The sequence below is a fragment of the Capra hircus genome, chromosome 16 (assembly GCF_001704415.2).
Source record: "Capra hircus breed San Clemente chromosome 16, ASM170441v1, whole genome shotgun sequence".
NCBI classification, from domain to species: Eukaryota; Metazoa; Chordata; class Mammalia; order Artiodactyla; family Bovidae; genus Capra; species Capra hircus.
Genome location: NC_030823.1, coordinates 55,127,105 through 55,147,351, shown reverse-complemented (window position 1 = coordinate 55,147,351; position 20,247 = coordinate 55,127,105). Strand labels below are relative to the sequence as shown.

The following is a 20,247-nucleotide window of genomic DNA, read 5'->3' as shown; positions in this document are numbered from 1 at the left end:
TGGCCAAATATTTCTTCCCCAGTGGCTCAGTGGTAAAGAACCCGCCTGTAATGCAGGAGACATGGGTTCGATCCCTGGATTAGGAAGATCTCCTGGAGGAGGAAACAGCAACCTGTTCCAATTTTGTTGCCTGGAAGTCCCATGGGCAGAGGAGCCTGGTTGGCTACAGTCTATGGGATCGCAAAGAGTTGGACACGACTTAACAACTGAGCATGCACTATTTCTACCAAAGAGATACAACACAGGTAAATTGCCTTAAGGGCACAGATAATAGTAAAATGTAGTGAAGTCATTTGCCAGTGATGAGTCTGGAGTATTTATTACTTTTGTTCTTAAGATAATTATCTAATTCTAAGTTTAGACAATTTCATCTTTCACAATGACTATTTAAAAACATCTTGCAAAATTTGACAACTAACTTTTCCAAGCCAGTAGGAGTAGGCTCCAACCCACTGCTAACTCAGGGCCCATTAGAGATGAGAGTACTGAGCACAGAAAAGACAAGAACCTGCCTGCCAAGGGACTTCCCGATCACTCCAAGTCAGTGGGCTAAGCACACAGACAGGGCATGTGGGGTGAGAGGTGAGGAAGGAAGTTGAGTCCAGCATGGGGAAGGCAGACCTCTGAGCTCATGCTATCTGTGTATTGCCTCCTGGTAGTTGCCCCTCCAGAGGACTTGCGAGTGGCTGGTATCAGCGACAGGTCCATTGAGCTGGAATGGGACGGGCCGATGGCAGTGACGGAATATGTGATCTCTTACCAGCCGACGGCCCTGGGGGGCCTCCAGCTCCAGCAGCGGGTGCCTGGAGATTGGAGTGGCGTCACCATCTCAGAGCTGGAGCCAGGTCTCACCTACAACATCAGCGTCTACGCTGTCATTAGCAACATCCTCAGCCTTCCCATCACTGCCAAGGTGGCCACCCGTACGTACCATTTCCCCCTCCTGCTTCATTTTTCTTTTCTCCTACATGAGATCATGGGCATTCATGATGGTAGTGTCTTTTCTTAATTCTTCAGGGATGCCTGCAGTTATCATTGCTCTCAAAGGGAAGGGCTTCCAACGTGACCCACTTAGGAAAGGGCACATCATTAAAAAGACACTTCCAAAAGAGCAGAGTTTCCACATCCCAGACAGCCCCTATCTATTATAGAGCCAAAAGGACAAAAAGTACTGTAATGGTTGAGTTTGGACTTGTTATAAGCTTGAGTCTGATTAGAAGTCAAGTAAGTATGAGACTTACACAGACTTTGAATCTAGTTAGAGATTCAAAACCAGCAGATATGAAATAGGACATATAATAAGCAAGTGCTAAATGGTATATCACAGATGGCGAGTGTATAGCACAGTGGGAAAAAAAGCTTATTTAAAACCACAACTGAAAACACCCACTTCTCCTCAGAGAGAAGTGGCATTATGTCTTTGTAATCTTTTGTTTAGTAAAATACCCTGATGGTCCATTTCGATTATAAACATTGAATCTCCAAAGCATCATTTAGGAAGAGTCAATGGGCAAAGAGAGACAGAGAGCATGCTAAACCCTTTTTTATGAGAAATGGAAGATTCTCTTTTATTTATAACAGAGAAACTGCTATAGGTATGTATCTATATTTTGCATGCTTATTTAAGAACAGAAACGTTTTAAAAGATTGCATACCAACTATTAACATTAATTACATCAAAGAGCAGAATAAGAAAGAGATGGGAAGGGGCTGTTATTTAGTTTCCTTTATATACCTCGGAATTCTTCAATTGTCTTTCCAACCCCACTTCTCCAGCTCTCAAATGCCAGCTGGGCTTTGTACAATTCAATTCAACTCAATATCTATCCACCTGGAGTTAGCATCAGATCCGACAAGCTAAAAATCTGTCTCTCAGGGCTGCTTCCTCATCGGTTTTCAGCCACGAGTCCCAGGTTGTCACAGGTCTTCTGAATAGCCAGCTCTACATTTAAGGGGTTCCCACTACCCCTCCTTAATTTTGGTAATTCCTTAGAACTCACAGAGCTCAAGAAAGCACTTTGCTCTCTATAACCAATTTCTTAGAAAGGAGGCAAGTCAAGAACAGCCAAATGGAAGATACACATAGGGCAAAGTATGGTATGTAGGGTTTCCATGTTCTCCCTGCACAGTAACTCTCAGTAACTCCATGTGCTCACCAACCCAGAAGCTCTCGGAACCCCATTGCTTAGGGCCTTTATGGAGGTTTCATTATGCAGGCATGATTGGTAAAACCCCTAGCCATTGGTGATTAACTCAAGTCAGCCCCTTTCCCCTCACTGGAGGTGGGGGGCAGGAGTTCCAACCCTCTCCTTAAATCACTCCTGGGTTTTTCTTCAAACCAGCTATCTAGGAGGCCCAGGCTACCAGTTATCTCATGATCATACAAAAGATACTCTTTTCCCTCTGGGGATTCCTAGGGTTTTAGGAGCTGTTGTGTCAGGACAAAGACTAAAAACTTACTTTTTTTTTAATTACATCACACAGAGGTTTTAGTAGTGGCAGGAAACCCGAACAAGATGTGACCGTGAAGTATCAGCCCCTGGGTTGGTAAATGAGACTTATCACCAAATATGGGATGAGCGATCCAAGCCCATTTGGTGTAGGTCTCAACTGACAAGATGGTATTTGGGTAGCAAATGCCAAGAAAGTTCAGAATAAGAGGTTGAAGGAGGAAGGTGGTGCTGATGGTTAAGAACCCACCTGTCAATGCAGGAGACATAAGAGATGGGGGCTGGATCCCTGGGTCAGGAAGAGCCCCTGGAGGAGCTCATGGCAACCCACTCCAGTATTCTTGCCTGGGAAATCCCATGGGTGAGACTCCTGGAGGGCTATAGTCCACAGGGTCGAAAAGAGTCAGACACAACTGAAGCGACTGAGCACACTCACAAAGTAGGAGGAGTTCGCTTGGAAGGCTTCGTGGAGGCCAGGGTCTTGAGCTGAGCTGCAAGCATAGGCAGGCAGAAGCGAAAGGATTTAAGAAGTCATTTTGTCCCCTTGCTTCTCAGGTGACAAAGATCCTATTAGAATATTGGACTCCCCCCTCTGAATGCTGACTTTTTTAATATGCCTATAATTACCTCTGTTTATATCTGACCTTTTTTTTTTTTTCTTCAATTCCTCTGGTGCCTGAGAACCAGTTTAAAATATCTGCAGTGATCGCGTAGAGAGGCAGGTCACCATCTGCTGCTTTCCCCACCTTGCTCTGGGATGAGTCACCACAGCGAGAGCCTGGCCCAACTCCCAGGCCTCTCTGCTCTGATCCACGTGCACCACGCGCTGTGGTGAGGTTTCCACCTCCCGTGGCGTTTATTCTGCCAATTCAGGGCATCCCCTCGGGCAAGCTCCCAGGTGACAAGGACAGGATCATGTAAACTCACCCGACACACCTTCAAGTGGGTGCAGGAGCCGCCCTGCCTCTCACCAAGAAGCCTGAGGAAGCTTCCAAACAGGAAGGATGAGAATCTGTCCGTCTTCCAATGGGAAGGTCCCAGGAGAGGTGCAGCTAAAATGGGATCAGGCTCCCTGGAGAAGTGAGAAAAGCCGTGCTGTCGTATTTCAGGGCTGGTAATTGGAGCTCCATTAGGACCAGCCTACTTCCACCTGTGCGTGCATGTGTGCGTTTCGGGGTGGGAGGGGTGGGAGGGTGTGGGGAGTGGAAAGCCAGGGAATTAGGAGAGGAACTAAAGACAAGATTGAGGTGAAGATGAGTGAAGGAGAGAGGGAAGAGAGAACCAAGCAACCGCTGGAGAAAGAAAAGCAGCAACTCGTGGAGCGAAAGCAGAAACTCCAGTATCTGTTACTGTCCCTTATTTACACCTTTGCTTGGCTTGGCTACACATTTTGCTATACAAAATGGAAATTTCAGGCCATGCTAGAGGTGGTGATTTGTGCTAAACAAGATATTCTTAGTGCACATCATGTGATGGAGAAAAGCGTTCCAGTCTCTGTTCTGAAGTTGGCTTGCTCCACGCCTTTCGCTAATTCTCTCTGTGCCCTCTTCTCCCGGGTGTGAGAAGGAACAGTGACATTAACCTTCACACCGCCACTCGGAAACCCTTAAAGCCTCCAAAGACGGCGTTTGGTTTCTCTGAAAAAGGCATTATGTTAAATGCCAAGACTCAACACCTTAGCAAGGAAAGGGAAGTGTGACTTTTGGATTTTAACATCAACCTATTATGGAATAGAAAGCATAAAAAGTATTTATTAGGTGCTCGCTGGGTTCATTCCTCTGCTCGCTCACACTGAGCGCCAGCACCACAGTGGCCTGGGCCCACCCCTTGCCTGGAACCCAGCGCGTCTGTAATGAGGTTGGCATCCATGGCGTGGAGGGAGCCCAGGTAATGCTCTCTGCCCCTGCCAGGGCTCACCATGACACCGTCACCCACATTGCTGTGTTCCAGATCTCTCCACGCCTCAAGGACTCCGATTCAAGACGATCACAGAGACCACCGTGGAGGTGCAGTGGGAACCCTTCTCATTCTCCTTCGATGGGTGGGAGATCAGCTTCATTCCAAAGGTAACCCCCACCTGTCAGACGGCCACACCCTCGGCTTAGGATTGGGGCAGCAAAAAAGCCACCCCCTCCACACACACACACGCACAATCTCTGTCTCTCTCTCCATGCCATTAAGGACACGAAGGGGCACTTGGCGGGCTCCAGAGCATTTCTTTCAAAAAGGCGTGGTAATGACTGATTAACAAGAATCGCCCCAAGCCTGGTACCCAGGCCTTGGATGACAGGAGAAAGAGGGAGCAGCCACGGCCCAGCGCTCTGCTCAAAAAGCTTTAGGTTTTTTTTTTGAAATGATTTTTTTTTTAATTTTAAAATCTTTAATTCTTACATGCGTTCCCAAACATGAACCCCACTCCCACCTCCCTCCCCATAACATCTCTCTGGGTCATCCCCATGCACCAGCCCCAAGCATGCTGTATCCTGCGTCAGACATAGACTGGCGATTCGATTCTTACATGATAGTATACATGTTAGAATGCCATTCTCCCAAATCATCCCACCCTCTCCCTCTCCCTCTGAGTCCAAAAGTCCGTTATACACATCCGTGTCTTTTTTGCTGTCTTGCATACAGGGTCGTCATAGCTGGGCATACACACCGAAAAAGCTTTAGGTTTTTAGCAAGCTGAAACTTCAGTGGTCTGAAAACCTAGACTTTCAAAAAATTGGGGCTTCTCTTTAGGACACAAGAAAAGCTAAAGCCAATCAGTCTCAACCCACAGCTTCATTCTGTGCAGGCAGAGGCCCCAAAAGTCAGCCTACGTGGTTTCAAGCTCTGAAACTCAGAGATGTAGCACAAAAACACCATGCATAGCCTATTCACTGAGAAAATTTTTCGTTAAACATGTTGAGCTGAAAAGGATCTTAAGATTTCTTTCCATTCATCAAAGTGGTATTTTATTTTATTAATCTGAAAATTAACTTTTCTAAGTTGCCAGAGGTGCCTGACTAGTTCTAATGTTCTAGGAGTTATTAATGCCACTGATGTTTTCCCAAACTATATCACTCATGAGCGCATATATATATATATATACACACACATACATACATATACATAAAATGTTTTATCGCATTCCTTTCCTTTGTCTTCATCTTTCAATATCAAAGAGCATTTTTTCAAATCATTCATCAGACTTAATGGCAGATGACACATTTTTGGCTAATCTGATTTTACCATTCCTTATACTTCAAAATTCTTAGAGGCATGAATTGTTGAAACTACGAAAGACTTTCAGATTCACAGAGAATGACCCTTCATTTTATATCTAGTTTGTTTAGTTTATAGAGAATATGACTCAGTGAACTTAAATGATATCAGACAGCTGGTTGGTGGCAGGCTTAAAACAAGAACCTGGTCTCCACATCTTATTCCAGGGCTCTGTCCCCTGAGCTGGACAGGATACCTCCTTCTCTTGTGGGGATATAGTCATGACATGCCAAGCTAACTACATCTAAGCAGATATTCTATGTATGTAGTTTCTTATACGTTTTATCTGCATTAAAACGGTCAAAGAGGTATGGTGGGCGATTGGATTCATGACAGAGCAGAAAGAATCATGCCATTCTGCTGCTCAAGCAAGACAAAACAATGCCAGGATTGCCTGTTTTACATCCAATATGTAAATTCCAAATGAGAGTGGGGCTAGCCAGGGCATACCTAGGTCAATATACAGCCGCATACAATAACTGTATGATCTGTAGGTTGAGGCTAGTGGGAGGCACTTGTCACATTGATTTATAAGAGTATGGATATAAAATACATATAGGGCACTCCAGGTGACATGAACAGAGACCAAAGATTATAAGAAAAGGACTGTGCCACAAAAATTAGCCCTCTTGTCCCCTCCACTTCCAGAGACACAAAGAGAAAATGCATAAGAATAGGCCAACAGACAGACAGGTGGGCAGAGAGACGCTAAGCCCTGGACCCAACGTCTTGTTGATCTTTTTCACTTCCTCTTTCTTCTCTCCTTTGTGTTATTCTTTGTTCTACCCTTTTCTTCTTCTTTGTACTCCATGGTTGGGTCACTGGTTCCTAACTCATCTGGGTAAAAGGGAAACAAGACAATGACAGATTTGAAGCCAGGGTAACACTATGAGAAACTCCAGACACAGCAAAATAATAGCTCCAGCTCATTAAAAAACTGGGAACGTCTTCGCATGAAATATGTTGTTGTGTACATAAAGATGTTTACACACACACACACACAACTAGACTCTTCTAAATAGCCAAAGGCATGCTCACCATGATAAATGCCAAAAAGAAACCTGATAGATGGTAAGCATCAAACATTTCATTTTTGGCAAAAATATCTACATCACCTCATGACTAATTTTTATTGGCAAACTCAGTAGAAACAGGCGAAGCCAAAGAAATGTTCTTGAAAATTGGTTCTCCCTTTGCCAAATCCTCATAGAGTGGTGGCATTCTTCTTGAGCCTGCTGGGAGCCATTCCTGGCCCCAGACACTCAGCTGTCAGCCTGGAAGGCAGAGAAGTATTCCTCATCTTTAACTCACAATCAGGGTCCCATCCTTTCCCCTCCTATTGATTTCCTCTTCTGGTTTCTCTGCTTCTCCCTTCCTTCCACCCACCAGAACAATGAAGGAGGGGTGATTGCCCAGCTCCCCAGTGATGTCACATCCTTCAACCAGACGGGACTAAAGCCTGGGGAGGAATACATTGTCAATGTGGTGGCTTTGAAAGAGCAAGCCCGGAGCCCCCCTACCTCGGCCAGCGTCTCCACTGGTGAGTGCCTCCAACCTTTGTCCCTCTGACAACCCAAGGTTCACTCAGGAAGAACTGCAGACTCAATCAAGAGAGACAAAGGGATGCTAGGACTTCTCCCACAGCTGAGATTAATTTTGGTGCCTGGAGATGGAGCTTACTCCACCAGATGCTTAGGTGAACATCTTCCTTATTCTTGCAAACCCAGAAACCCAGGAGAGTATTCTATGAGAAATTCTTTGTTCAGATCTCCAGTGTGTCTGTATTCTGATCTTACTCATTAAGATACTTCATTTGTCAACCCCTATTATCTTGAGCTTTGGAACCAGCAAGAGCTAATACACTCTTGCTTATTGTGAGGCGTGCAGAAAGTCCTAAGACCCGTCCCAAACCTCGATCCATTTGACAATGAGGAATGATAATACTTTCTTCAAAGAAATGACATGAGGATTAAATCAGATAAAGCACACAAAGTGATTAGCACTGAGTTGATGACAGTGTGTATACATATACTCAGAGAACACCTTTCGAAGTGACAGAGTAGGAGCAAACACATCATTCCAAACCAGTAAGTGTGGGTTGGGTCACTGTTCAAGGTGACAACTTGAGTAGATTATTATTTCATCTCCACAGTTCCTCTCATGCAAGATCATTATATTTCTATGTTTGAGTCATTAACTGTATCACATTTTACTTTATTGTTTCCTTAGCTAACAAAGGATGTTCAACCTCAAAGCTGTAAATTAACAAATATAATGCGTGTGTGTGCCCTCAACCAAGGATTTCTCAAAAGTTATAAATAGCTTCTGGTATCACTTTTGGTTCTCATTCTATTGATAGAGGAGCTGAGACTCAAAGGTTAAGCAACACTCCCTGTAACAGAGACTGCGTTAGGCGAATATTGGGAGAGCTTTATTTTTTTATAAACAGAAACTGACACCTAAGAAAACCAGTCATGAGTCCAGGGTGAAGGCCAGGTTGGCCAGAAAAGGGAACCACAACACTATACAATGAGCCCATGTTTATGGATTAGTGATTCATACTTTGTTAACTGGATCCAAACTAAACAGCCTCAGGTGCTGAGGTTTGTGCTCAGTCAAGAAAACATTGGTTTAAAACTATTGTGGCACCAGATTATGCTTCATTAGAGCCCCAGGGTTCCGTGACAGCTCCTCAAGGCAAGGAGGAAGTAGAGATCCCAGCCTCTTATTACTCCCATTCCCTGTCCCTGCCACCTTCCCACCAAGGCAGTTAGTTCCACTTTCATCTCTTTTATATTTTGTACAATCATTTAAGATTTTCTTCTTTAAAAAAAAAGAATATGACCCCCTTCCTCCCCAAAAGGCTTTAAAACCACTGTACTAATCCAAATATCTTTTAGAAGAAACTATAGCCATAAAGCTAAACATGCTCTGTAGGACTCTCTCCAGTGGCCAGAGTTTTCCCGCAGTCTTGCTTCCCAAGGTTACGCTGGACCCTGAAGAGTTGGTTAGGTAATTGTTCATTCTCCTCTTCTGATTTGGAACGTTTCAGGGTCCCTAAATCATTTCTGAGATTTGATACCAAGAAAGTATTAGCAGAAAACAAAAAGCTAGAAGAAGATGGTACATAAGAGTGCAGAGAAGCACATCACAGATGTAGGAGGCTTTTCTTCCAAAATACTGACACTTAGAAAAGACAGACTGCTTTAGGCTTCTACTTACACCACATTTTGACAAAATTGGCAGTCTTTTTTTTTAATTTGGAATTTTCTTAATATTAAAATGAAAAGCTCCTGATCTTGTCATCTGTGGTAAAGCCAGGCCAAATTTTTTTTTTCAATTAGGAAAATATGTCCTAGTTCATATTTTGGGATTGTGTACAGAATCACAAAGAAATGGAAAGAAAAATATTTATTCCAGTTTACCTTTTGAGGAGAATATGTGTTTGTTTAAAAATTAGGGCCTAAATTGAAAGCAAGCTGATACCTCCTTGACCGGAATGGGACACGACTACCCAGTGGCCAACTGAAGGGCCGAATCCAAGGGTGGCTGCAGAAAAGATGGTTGGCTCCCAGCCCCGTCTGCTGTTTTTAAGAAACCATTGTTTAATTATTTCCTTCTGCTAAGGTCTGATCCACACCAACCCTCTCCTGCAAAGCTCTGAGTCCTCGTCTGCCACACAAACTGGCTTCTTCCAGTCGGGCCATTTTGGGAATTCAAATTACAAGACCTCCTGCAGCCAGAGGCCTTGGTGCTTCACAATGACACTCTAATATGAGCAATCATTATGACTAGGATTGGGAGATTTAAAGAGCTGATGGAAAAAGCCTGACATGGTCATTAGAGTTTTTGTGACTTTTTTTTTTTTTTTTTTTCAAGAAGCTCCAGTTCATTGAAATGCTTCCTTTTCTTTCTTATGACTATTGAGAATCATCTCTTTATTTCATTTACTCAGCACCCATGTACTGAGTGTCTACTATGTTTCAGGTATTATACTTATTCAGCTGCTCAGAGAACATCTCCCCCATCTCATTATTAAATTAAATTAAATAAAAAAGCCCAAGTTATCTAAAACCATGAAATACAGCATGCAAGAAAGAAAACATCTGGATGGGTTCTGTTAGATCTCATCACTACTCCAAATATGAAAAACAGAACATTTTAACTCCAAACCAGGTGGCACCAAAACCAAATGATCTGGTGATTTTTATTTTGGCTGGTGCCAGACCCCAAATCCCAAGCTGTTTAATAGGGAGCAGGACTGGGCTAGACCCTCAAAGAGGGTGGGGTGCCCAGGGAAAGGTCCAACTCAGAAAGACTGAGAGGCTCAAAGTCAGGCTGAGACAGTCCTGAGGGGGACACTCCATCCTGGAGATAATCGAGATTGTGATCAGGTGCGGATTGTTTTAAAAAAACACAATCTTAGTCAAGACACACTGGTAATATAGAAGAAAAATGGTCATAAAGTAGCTGAAGAAAAAAGAGAATTTACTGGAAGGACACAGAGTATCTCATGGAACCCCAGGGCCTGAAATGCATCTGAGTCCCACAGAAGACTTGAACCAGGAAATGGAAAGTCAAAAATCAAGTTATTCTCTGTATCTTTCTAGAATTGCCACACGGTCACTCATTTCTGCTTCTCTCTCTTCTTTTGCACCTAAAATTCTGCACCCAGTTCCAGTGTGTGTGTTTTTGGGGGAGGGATCTCCCACACCAAGCGATTCTCTGTTTACCAGCTACGTATCCTACCATTCAACTCAGTTCTGACACCATCTACCATCTGAGAGCATCAGACTCCACAGGTTGAAGGCTCACTCCTTTAAGACCATCCTCCACTTCAGATTCCAATCACAAACCCAGGTGTTGTCACCTGTCCTTCTGACTGACCGCCTACAGATTAGAGGTTCTACCAACCTTCTCTCTGGGTCTCATCAATTTGCTAGAGCAGCTCACTGAACTCGGGAAACCCATGTTCTCACCAAATTACTGGTTTATCACAAAGGATATTTAAGGACACAAATCAACAGCCATATGAAGAGATACACAGGAGAGGTCCTGAACAAAGAAGCTTCTGCCCCCATGGAACTGGGGTCCTGTCATAGTGGCACATGGAAGCATTCTGATTCCCTAAACTGGGAGCTCTCCAAACCCAATCCTTTTGGGGTTTTATGGAAGCTTCATTACTTGAGCACGAGTGATGGACTGACCAGATGTCAGGAGTGAGACTGAAAGTTCCAACCCTCTAATCACCTAGTTGGGTCCCTTGACAACAAGCTTCCAACCTTGATTCATTAACATACCAAGAGACAGACAACTTTTTTACAGAGAGGAAAAGGAAATCGGTGTGTTTTTTTTTTTCTAATAGGGAAAGCTTGATACAGCTTTCTTTCTTTTTTTTAACTGGAGGATAATTGCTTTATAATGTAGTGCTGGTTTCTGCCATACAAAAATGGGAATCAGTCATAACTATATATATATCCCGTCTCTCTTGCACCTCCCTCCTAGCTCCTCTAGGTCATCACAGAGCACCAGCCTGGGCTCCCTGTGCTATCCAGCCGCCTCCCAGTGGCTGTCTGTTTTACACATGGTAGTGTATATATGCCAATGCTACCCTCTCAATTTGCCCCACCCTTTCACCCCTGCTGTGTCCACAAGTCCATTCACCAAGAGACAACTTTACCACTTTGATCACTTAGAAAATAGCAAGGATTTTAGGAGCTCTGTGCCAAGAAGGGAAGACCAAATATGTATTTACTATAAATCACATTTTCCCCTTTGTCTTCTTCCCTCCCCCTTCCTCTCTGTCTCTCCCTCCCTCTCCTTCCCCCTTTTCTCTCTCTCTCTTTCCTTCTCTCTCCCTCCCTGCTCCATCTAGATCAGATGTTTTCTATTTATGTGTGAGGATGGTAGTCCTGGCACACCAACTATTCAGAGAGAGCCTGTGGTTCCAGTTCCTAATCCTTGAAGAATATTAATATTAACATTAATCAGCCCCAGCTAGAAGGGTGTCATTTGTAATAAATGAAAACATGGAAGCAGAGTCAGCTCTTTCTAGAAGATAATGAGTAATTAAAAGAGGGCATGTTAGCCATGTAGACATGCCATGAGGAATTGAGAACACCATTTTCTACCCTACTCACTAAGGCCTTTCTAGTTCCCTTCTACATTCTCTCACCTTGCCCCACCTCCACCATCATTTAATTCAATATGAACAGGACCCTAAGTGGATATCAGAACCATGGATGGTGGGCCCCCTAGGAAATTAACCAGTTTTTTCGAGATAAGGCCATCGCACAGTGGTTTCCCCTGGCTGCTCGGTGCCGGGGCCAGGACTCGTGAGGGACACGTGCTGTATATGTGGAAGCCCGGAAGGACTGGGTGTGACGCAGTGCCCTCTGGCTCAGGAATATGCAAGAACCAGTGGGGAAAAAATAGCCCACAAGAGGCTGTTCCAAGATTGATATCTTTTTTTTTTAAAAACAGAAGAGCAAGTTTCCCCAGAAGGCATATTTCATATACACAAATATAAATGTCTGTTGGTTTTTTGAGCATCTTAGCAACTGGTTGACTGAGCTGTTGGTATGGCTGAGCAGGGTCATCTTTTGGATATTCATGATGCCCTCACTGGCAACCAAGTTTGAAGTCTCAGATGTTTAGACAGGACTGCTGATTCATAGATCTTTCCTTGGGGCTCAAAGAAGGTGAAGGCTGGACAGCTGGGCACACACCAAGCACAGTTCTCTGTCCTTTGTCTCATAAACTCCTGACAGCAGGGCTGGCCCTCTCAAGCCATTAAGTGCCCTTCCTCCACCCAAACTGGGAAGTGCCAGCCCTGAAAAAAATCACAGCCTCAGGGGACCTGAGATCCAGTGTCCTTTTACCCATTGCAAAACCATGTGTCCCCAGGAAAGAGATTCCATCTCATTGTCTCATTATCCCCATCTGTAAAATGGGATAACAATACCCATCCTCTCTCTAACAGACCAGGCTAATGTAAGGAGGAAAGGAAAGAGCTTACTAAAGTCAAGGCTCACTTCTCAAACCTCTTTTTTTTCTATCGGCTCTTCCTCATTTAGTCATTGATGGGCCCACGCATATCCTAGTTCGAGATGTCTCCGACACCGTGGCCTTTGTGGAGTGGACCCCACCTCGAGCCAAAGTCGATTTCATTCTCTTGAAGTATGGCCTGGTGGGCGGGGAAGGTGGGAAAACCACCTTCCGGCTGCAGCCTCCCCTGAGCCAGTACTCGGTGCAGGCCCTGCGGCCGGGCTCCCGATACGAGGTGTGGGTCAGCGCAGTCCGCGGAACCAACGAGAGCGAGGCCACCACCACCCAGTTCACAACAGGTGAGGCTGCGACTGGGGGCGGGCCTTGGGAGGGGAGAGGGCGCTGCGCCAGCGGGTATCGTCGGGGCAGCGTGGGTGGGCATTCAGGGAGAGAGATGATGTGTGTGCCTGCATCCACAAATATCACGTGCACTGCCAGAGGGAAGCGAGAGGTTTCCGGGCGTCCCGGTGAGGTTGCATCACAGGCCGGAGGAGCACCAGCCACCTGTGGATGGGAGAGCTGGGTTCCTGTCTTGCTTCTGCTGACAGCCAGGTCTGTGACATAACTCTTCCCCTCGGGTCTCACATCTCTCCTTTATAAAATGAAACGTTGTCCTGAAGTCACTGACACATCCCTATTGCTAACCCAAAGAGAAAATTTGTGAGAGTTCAGTGACCCTTCCTGGCGACACTTTATTGCTATTTGCTGGAAACAGTGGTAATGATTCCATAGATCCAGCACCATGGCGCACTTTGGAGTTGTGCAAAGCCCATCCGTGTCGAAGCAGGCCTTCTGCCTGAGAATGCTTTACTCATCCTTGTGAGCACTTGCAAGAGGGCTAACATAGACCTGGCTCCCACAGAGGGCAGGCTGAATGAAGCCCATGTTAGTGCCTCCTGCCCAGCTGGGATGACCCGCCACTCACTTCCCAAGGCTGTCAGGACTTTAAAAGAGCCTTAGGAAAGGCCAGACCTCATGACCTGCTTGCTCCCTGGCTCTCTTGGAGCCCATCTGGCCGGCCAGCTAGTGGACAAGTAGGTCAGGCACATGCAAATGCAGGCTCGCCAGTGCTCTTCCTGGATCAGCGGGGGCTGAGATCCAAGAGTGAGTCTCTATCTGATCCAGACTCTGTGTCTCAGCCTATCTGCCCTCTGGAGGTCGCAGGTCAAGGAATGTCTCTGCCAGTTTCCAAGGTGGCACAGCAATCAAAGGGAACTGCAGGCATCTGTAAGATCTAAGAACCAGCATCTTCCATCAGAATGAAGTAGGAGAATCACTAACTCAAGCATCCCACATTAAGCGGTGGTCTAAAAGCCTGTTACAGGGTGGAGCAAGTCAGCCAAGGGGCTCCAGGGAGGCTCCATTACCCTCTGCTTGTGTTTAAAATCAGCTGATAAATACAGCCAAGAGCAAGACAGATGGAGGCCAAAATATCCCCTAGATTAAAACAGGTAGCTTAGTGTTACGGTCGAATGGGCTTGCCAACTGATGGCCCCTGTGAGTCTGGGCAAGACCCCCGCATGGTAGAAGTTGGGGGCTACTGAGGTTAGGGCTTATAGCACAGAGGAACAAGCAGAGGCTGATCCCCACGGGCAGAGGGCTCCCTTGAGAGGGGAAACAGAAGGGTCGTGTCCAGTCTCACTACAAAACTCACCATTGAGGCGAGTCCATCTTCCCCATGGAAGAAAAAGGCTGGGAATCTTGTAACAGCTTTCCCTCCACCTCAAAGGAAACATTGGGTTAGGGAGAAGATTTCCCTATTGTAGAGACCAAGTGTGAACACTGAGGAAATGGAGAAGACAGTTGATTCTGAAAGAGACCCTCTCATGCTTTCTCTCCTGCCCCTGTGCTAGACTCCACCCCAGCCAGGGGTCCCTGGTCTGATTTTCTACTGAACACATGTTGGGTTCCCCAGGGACTGTGTATTTTTAGAACAAAAGAACTACATTCTGCCCATTTCTCTTGCCTTCTTTTCCCTCACTCAGCCAAAGCTGCTCGGAGCCTCACACAAGGTCCCTTCCTGGTGAATTCAAGGTCAGTCCTGCCCACCCCCAACCTTAGCACCCCCACAGCAAGGCCTGCTCAGGTGGTGGGACCTCCTGAGAGCCACAAGTCCTGCATTCTTTTTCAATTTCAAGATAGTTTTTGTGTGAAAAGTGGTTTCTTTGTGGCTGTGCTCAGATAAGGAGTTTGAAGAGGCTGAAAAGGAGACGAGAGCTTTCAGGCGGAAGCACGAAAAGGGAATTCTTGATGTTTAGGTTGACGAGATAGAAGCGGGACTGGCTGGTGGCCCAGGAAAATTTCAATCAAGACAATTACATCCTGCCTCCTAGAGGCCCCCACTCCCCACCATGCGTTTCCGTTCTTGGCGTGATTCTGTTTCTGGTTGCTTGGTGCATGGGCAGCTGTTAGATGCCTGCTTTCTGCACGCAGCAGCAGCCTGTACCTGCAACCTGCCCTGCCCTGCTCGAGGGGGTGGGGGGTGAGGGGGCCATGGGGGCGGGGAGCTGTGGACAGATTTGCTCACCAGCTCTCAGGGCCCAGAGTTGACAGGTGCTGTGCTGAATGATGAGATGGTGCCTGGACCCTCACAGCAGGGCCCTCAGTCATTTTAGAACTCCGCTTAAATTCGAATTAGCCAAAGTGCTTTTCCAGGTGATGGCTTCAACACTAGGAGCGCACTAATTGCACAGGCAATTAAAACAGAGATTTGCTTCCCAGGTGGTGAGCAGGGTATCTGCCTGGGTCTTATTGCCGCTCAGAAAAAGGAAGGCATTGATGGAAGCCCACCAAAGCCAATGGTTAGAGAGAAGGGGTCCAGGGAGACCAGTCTCATGAACTTCCCCACTCTCCGTACATAGCTCTGGTTGCAATTACCCTCAAAGGGGAATTCCTAGGACTCTCCTGGTGATTTTTTATGTGAACCATTTTAAAATTTTTATTAAATCCCCAGATGGCTCAGCAGATAAAGAATCTGCCTGCAACACAAGAGACACAGGTTTGATCCCTGAGTCAGGAAGATCCCCTGGAGAAGGAAATGGCAACCCACCCCAGTGCTCTTGCCTGGGAAATCCCATGGACAGAGGAGGCTGGCAGGCTACAGTCCATGGGGTCGCTAAGAGTCAGACACGACTAAGTAAGAAGGCACATTACAATATTGCTTCTGTTTTATGTTTTGGTGTTTTGGCTACAAGACATGTACTTGGCTTCCAGATCAGGGATCGAACCCCATCCCCCCTGTATTGGAAGGGGAAGTCTTAAACTCTGGACCACCAGGGAAGCTCCTCTTCTGGTGGATTCTTCCTCACAGCCCTCAGATTCTCCCTCACAGCCCTCAGAAGGGAGCCAACACCTTGATCTCAGACTTGCAGTGTGTGAGACAATATGTTTCTATTGTGTAAGCCCAACCAGACTGTGGCCCTTGGTTGCAGCAGTTCTGGAAACTCATTCAAAGGCCCCACAACAGTTGGAGCTCCCACCTGCTGGGCAGGGAGTATGCTCTGGGATTCCCCAGGAAATGCCTCCGCAAGTTCAACCCTGATGGTGCTTGTCAGCCAGCCAGGACCAGCTGCCCTCAGTCAAAGCTGTTGCTCTTCCTGCACGCCCTCACCCTGAGCATCCTCACAGTCCCCAGCCAGAATATCTAACAAGACTTTCTCGATGGTTTTGAAGGAACAGACAAGACAGAGAATGGACAGTATTTGTTTCACATGTGTTTAAAGAACACCTAGAGGTGCCAAGCACTGTCCTAGGCAGGGAGGCTGCAGAATAAACAAGACAGGCAAGATCCCAGTTCATGTGAGTTATATTCCAGTGCGGGGAACTGGACAAGGGGAAAAAAGGAACATATGAACATATGGGACCATCTCAACTATGAGGACCATGCTAAAAAATGAAATTAATGATACAGAGGGAGTAGTCAGAAAAGTCTCTCTGAGGGGCTGAGGTTTGAATCAAGACCTAAGTGACCTCATATGGGCTTCTCAGGTGGCTCGGTGGTAAAGAATCTGCCTGACAGACTCAGGTTCAATCCCCTGGAGAAGGAAATGGCAACCCACTCCAGTATTCTTGCCTGGGAAATCCCATAGACAGAGGAGCCTGGTGGGTTACCGTCCATGGGGTTGCCAAAGAGTCAGACACAACTTGGTGACTAAACACCAACAGCAAAGTGACCTCAGCCGTGTGAGGGTCTGGGAAGAGCATTCTCGGCAAAAGAAGCAGTCAGTGCAGAGCCCAGAGGTGAGAATACGCTTGAATGAGTCAGGAGTAGGAAAAAGGCAGTTCAGCTGGAGCACAATGAATAAGGGAAGAATGCTCCAAGGTGCCACCTGAGAAGCAGGCAGGGCCATGCCGAGCCCTGTGGGCCCCCTTGAAGTTCAGTTCAGTCACTCAGTCATGTCCAACTCTGCGACCCCATGGACTGCAGCATGCCAGGCTTCCCTGTCCATCACCAACTAATGGTGTGCTACCATTAGGAACTTGTAGTAGGAAACAGCGGAAAATTTTCAGCCGAAGTGCTTGATCTAATTTATGTTTCAAGTTGAGAGTCCACAGTCCCAACCCCTCCCCAGGGCCTCCACTGGGCATCTGATTTTGCCGTGCCCCTGGCTTGCTGGCGTGTTGCAGAGGCCAGCCCAGCTCCCATTGCCAGGGGGCCCTTCAGCTGGCCCTCCTGGAGGTCAGGCTCCAAGACCTAGGGGGAGCAAACCATTTCACTCCACCCTAGTCCTAAGACACCCCTCTTCTACAGTTCTCATTCCCAGGACTGATCTCTTTGGGGATCACTGACATTGGAAATCTCCAGTCCCTTCAGAAGAAACACCGCTGCCTGCCCACAGGGCTTAGACCCTAAGGCCCCAAAAAATGCAGCAAAGAAAACCACAGTTTACCATTTCCAAAAAACTACAGTCTACCATTTCCAAGGTCTTTAGTTGTGAAGAGCAGTAGGTAAATAGGAGACTCAACCTGGAACCTAAGTGATTTTTTTTTTGGCTCCAGTTCCATTCAGACCACACCCCTAAGCCCCACCCAGTCGTTTGCCAGCCTCTCTTCCCCCACACCCCTCCCCATCCCCAGAAAGATTGAGGGATGTGAGATTTAGGGACCTGCAGTCCAGAGTATTCCTCCCACATGCCCCTCTACTCAAGCTCCTCTCTCCGTACAATTTCTGGAGAAATTACACACTCAGCACGTGCAGAATGCACGGTTTCCCGCATGCTAAACCCACACTGAGTAAGGAAACATTTCTCAGAAAAATAAGCTGCAGAGGCATAAATCTGCTAAGAGATTCACCCAATTTACATCCCTAAACAGAACACTTCTCACTCTGCAGCAGCTGCGCTCAGACCGATTCACAACATCCCATCTTCCAAAAGAACAATCGGTGGAGACTTGCCTGGCTTTTACAAAGTAAAACAGTCCACTTGAGGTTTTCCCAGAACAAATGGCTGGTCCACTCCAAAGTTAAATTCAAGTCTCAAAGTCAAGAGCTATTTAGAACTTTTCAAGTGACAGTTTGTCAAGACAGCACCTTCTTACCCTGTAAGTTGTTTTATGCTGTTTCTGCTCAAATAAGCCTGCCAGAATGACCAGTCCTGGGAGAGAGAACCAGCCCCCCACAGTTGAGGGAGAGACACCAATGCCAGAGGTCTTTTCATTACTGTGGAGTTCTTGGAACTCCAGGGAGCAGGCATGGGGGTGCCAGATTGTTAGATCTCAGGGAGAATTGCGGAAGCACCATTAAGTCAACCCAGGGCGTGGACACCTAATTTTGTACCAGTCCCCAAACTGTACACTTCCACATGCATTGTCCCATCTTTACAACTAGAAAAGCAGTATTGTTAGCCCATCTTACAGATGTGACCATCAAGGCCCAGCCAGATGAAGACTTGCCTATGGTCCCATTACATTTAGAATTAGAAGTGGGGATCAAACTGAGACCTGACTCCAAAGCTGACTGATTTCCACTATATCACATCCCCTCTCTCTGTGCAAACCTTTCAGCAAGTCTATGCAAGTAAATCCAAAGGAAGACATCTTATACTTCAAAATCTTGCAACCAGTCCTCTGATTTGTTGCTTGGTGATCAACTATGAAATTACACTCCTTCATCTCAGTCGGGTGCCATCTCTGATTTCCTCCTTCCAGGAATTCCCTTAATCTCAGGCTTATGATACTAACTAGTTCATTTTTCAATTTCTAGAGCACTACTAGAGCTCCTGAATGGGAAAGGGGGACGTATAAAGTGTATTGATGTCTAACTACCAAATAAAACTCTCCAGCCTGCCCATGGAATCTGTATTGGCCAACCTGGCAGACCAAAAGCTAAGGGGCAACGCCTGGGGTTCGCTCAAACAAAAGGCAGAGGGAGAGGTGTGGGCTGTCACTGCAGAGCCTATTCGAGTTCAAGGTGCATGGCAAGTGCACATTATCCTGTGTGATGTCGGTGATGTCTTTTTTTTTTAAGAGATTGATGCCCCCAAGAACCTGCGGGTTGGTTCCCGCACAGCAACCAGCCTTGACCTCGAGTGGGACAACAGTGAAGCAGAGGTTCAAGAGTACAAGGTTGAGTACAGCACCTTGGCAGGCGAGCAGTACCATGAGCTGCTGGTCCCTAAAAGCATCGGACCAACCAGCAGAGCCACACTCACCGGTGAGTAAGCCCTGGCTCCCGGGGGCACGGCAGTTCCCGAGCTCCTCCCAGCGCTCTCCCCAGCCCTGCAAGCCCACATCCAACCACTGCCAAATCCCTCTGATTTAACCCACCAAGTACCTATGGCATGTATCTACTGTTCTCCATTGCACTGCCATCCCCTGGTCTAAGCTACTATCACTTCTTGTCTCCACCACTGCAATAACCCCCCATTCTCTCCTGGCCCCTCCACTGTCCTCTTCACTCCATCAGTGATCTTTTCAAAGTACATTTCTAACTATGCCATCCTATTGTGCATCCATTTCAAGGACTTCAGTTGCTTTTGTGATAAACTCCAAACCCTCCCATGGCCTTAGTTTCCCCACCGTCTTCTCCAGTCTCCTCCATCTCCCATATCTCCTGGTGCTCCCAGTGTTCCAGGCCCACAGGCCTACTTTTTTTAATTCCTCAAACACCCTCCTGCCCCAGGGCTTGGCACATGCCATTCCCTCTGCTTATCAGGCTCTCTCCCCCAACAACTCTCTTCACCTCATGATGGCAGCTTCCCTTCCAGCTCTCAGTTCACCTGTCACTTCTCTGGAACCCTGGCTGGTTCCCAGGTGAGGTCAGGTCATCCTGCCTGGCCTGGTAACCCCTCACCTCACAGCACTTCTCAAGGTATCCTTGTGCGCTTGTGGGTATGATTATTGGGTTGTTAATCTCCAGCTTAGACTGAAGCTCTGTGAAAGGGGGATCATGTCTGGTTTTGATCACCATGATTCCCCAGCATCTAGACAACATCTAGCACTTACTAGGTCCTGGATAAGTGTAGAATGAATGGATAAATCTGGA

At 46.6% G+C, this 20,247-nt stretch overlaps 1 protein-coding gene across 1 annotated transcript in view; it reads left to right on the top strand.

Moving 5' to 3' along the window:
* TNR (tenascin R) overlaps positions 1-20,247 on the top strand; it is a 483,754-nt gene that overhangs the window by 393,571 nt on the left and 69,936 nt on the right. Inside the window, exons 5-9 of the mRNA XM_018060627.1 lie at positions 660-923; positions 4,401-4,516; positions 7,107-7,257; positions 12,794-13,063; positions 19,231-19,416. Coding sequence (XP_017916116.1) covers positions 660-923; positions 4,401-4,516; positions 7,107-7,257; positions 12,794-13,063; positions 19,231-19,416 — 987 coding nt within the window. The remainder of the gene's footprint in view (positions 1-659; positions 924-4,400; positions 4,517-7,106; positions 7,258-12,793; positions 13,064-19,230; positions 19,417-20,247) is intronic.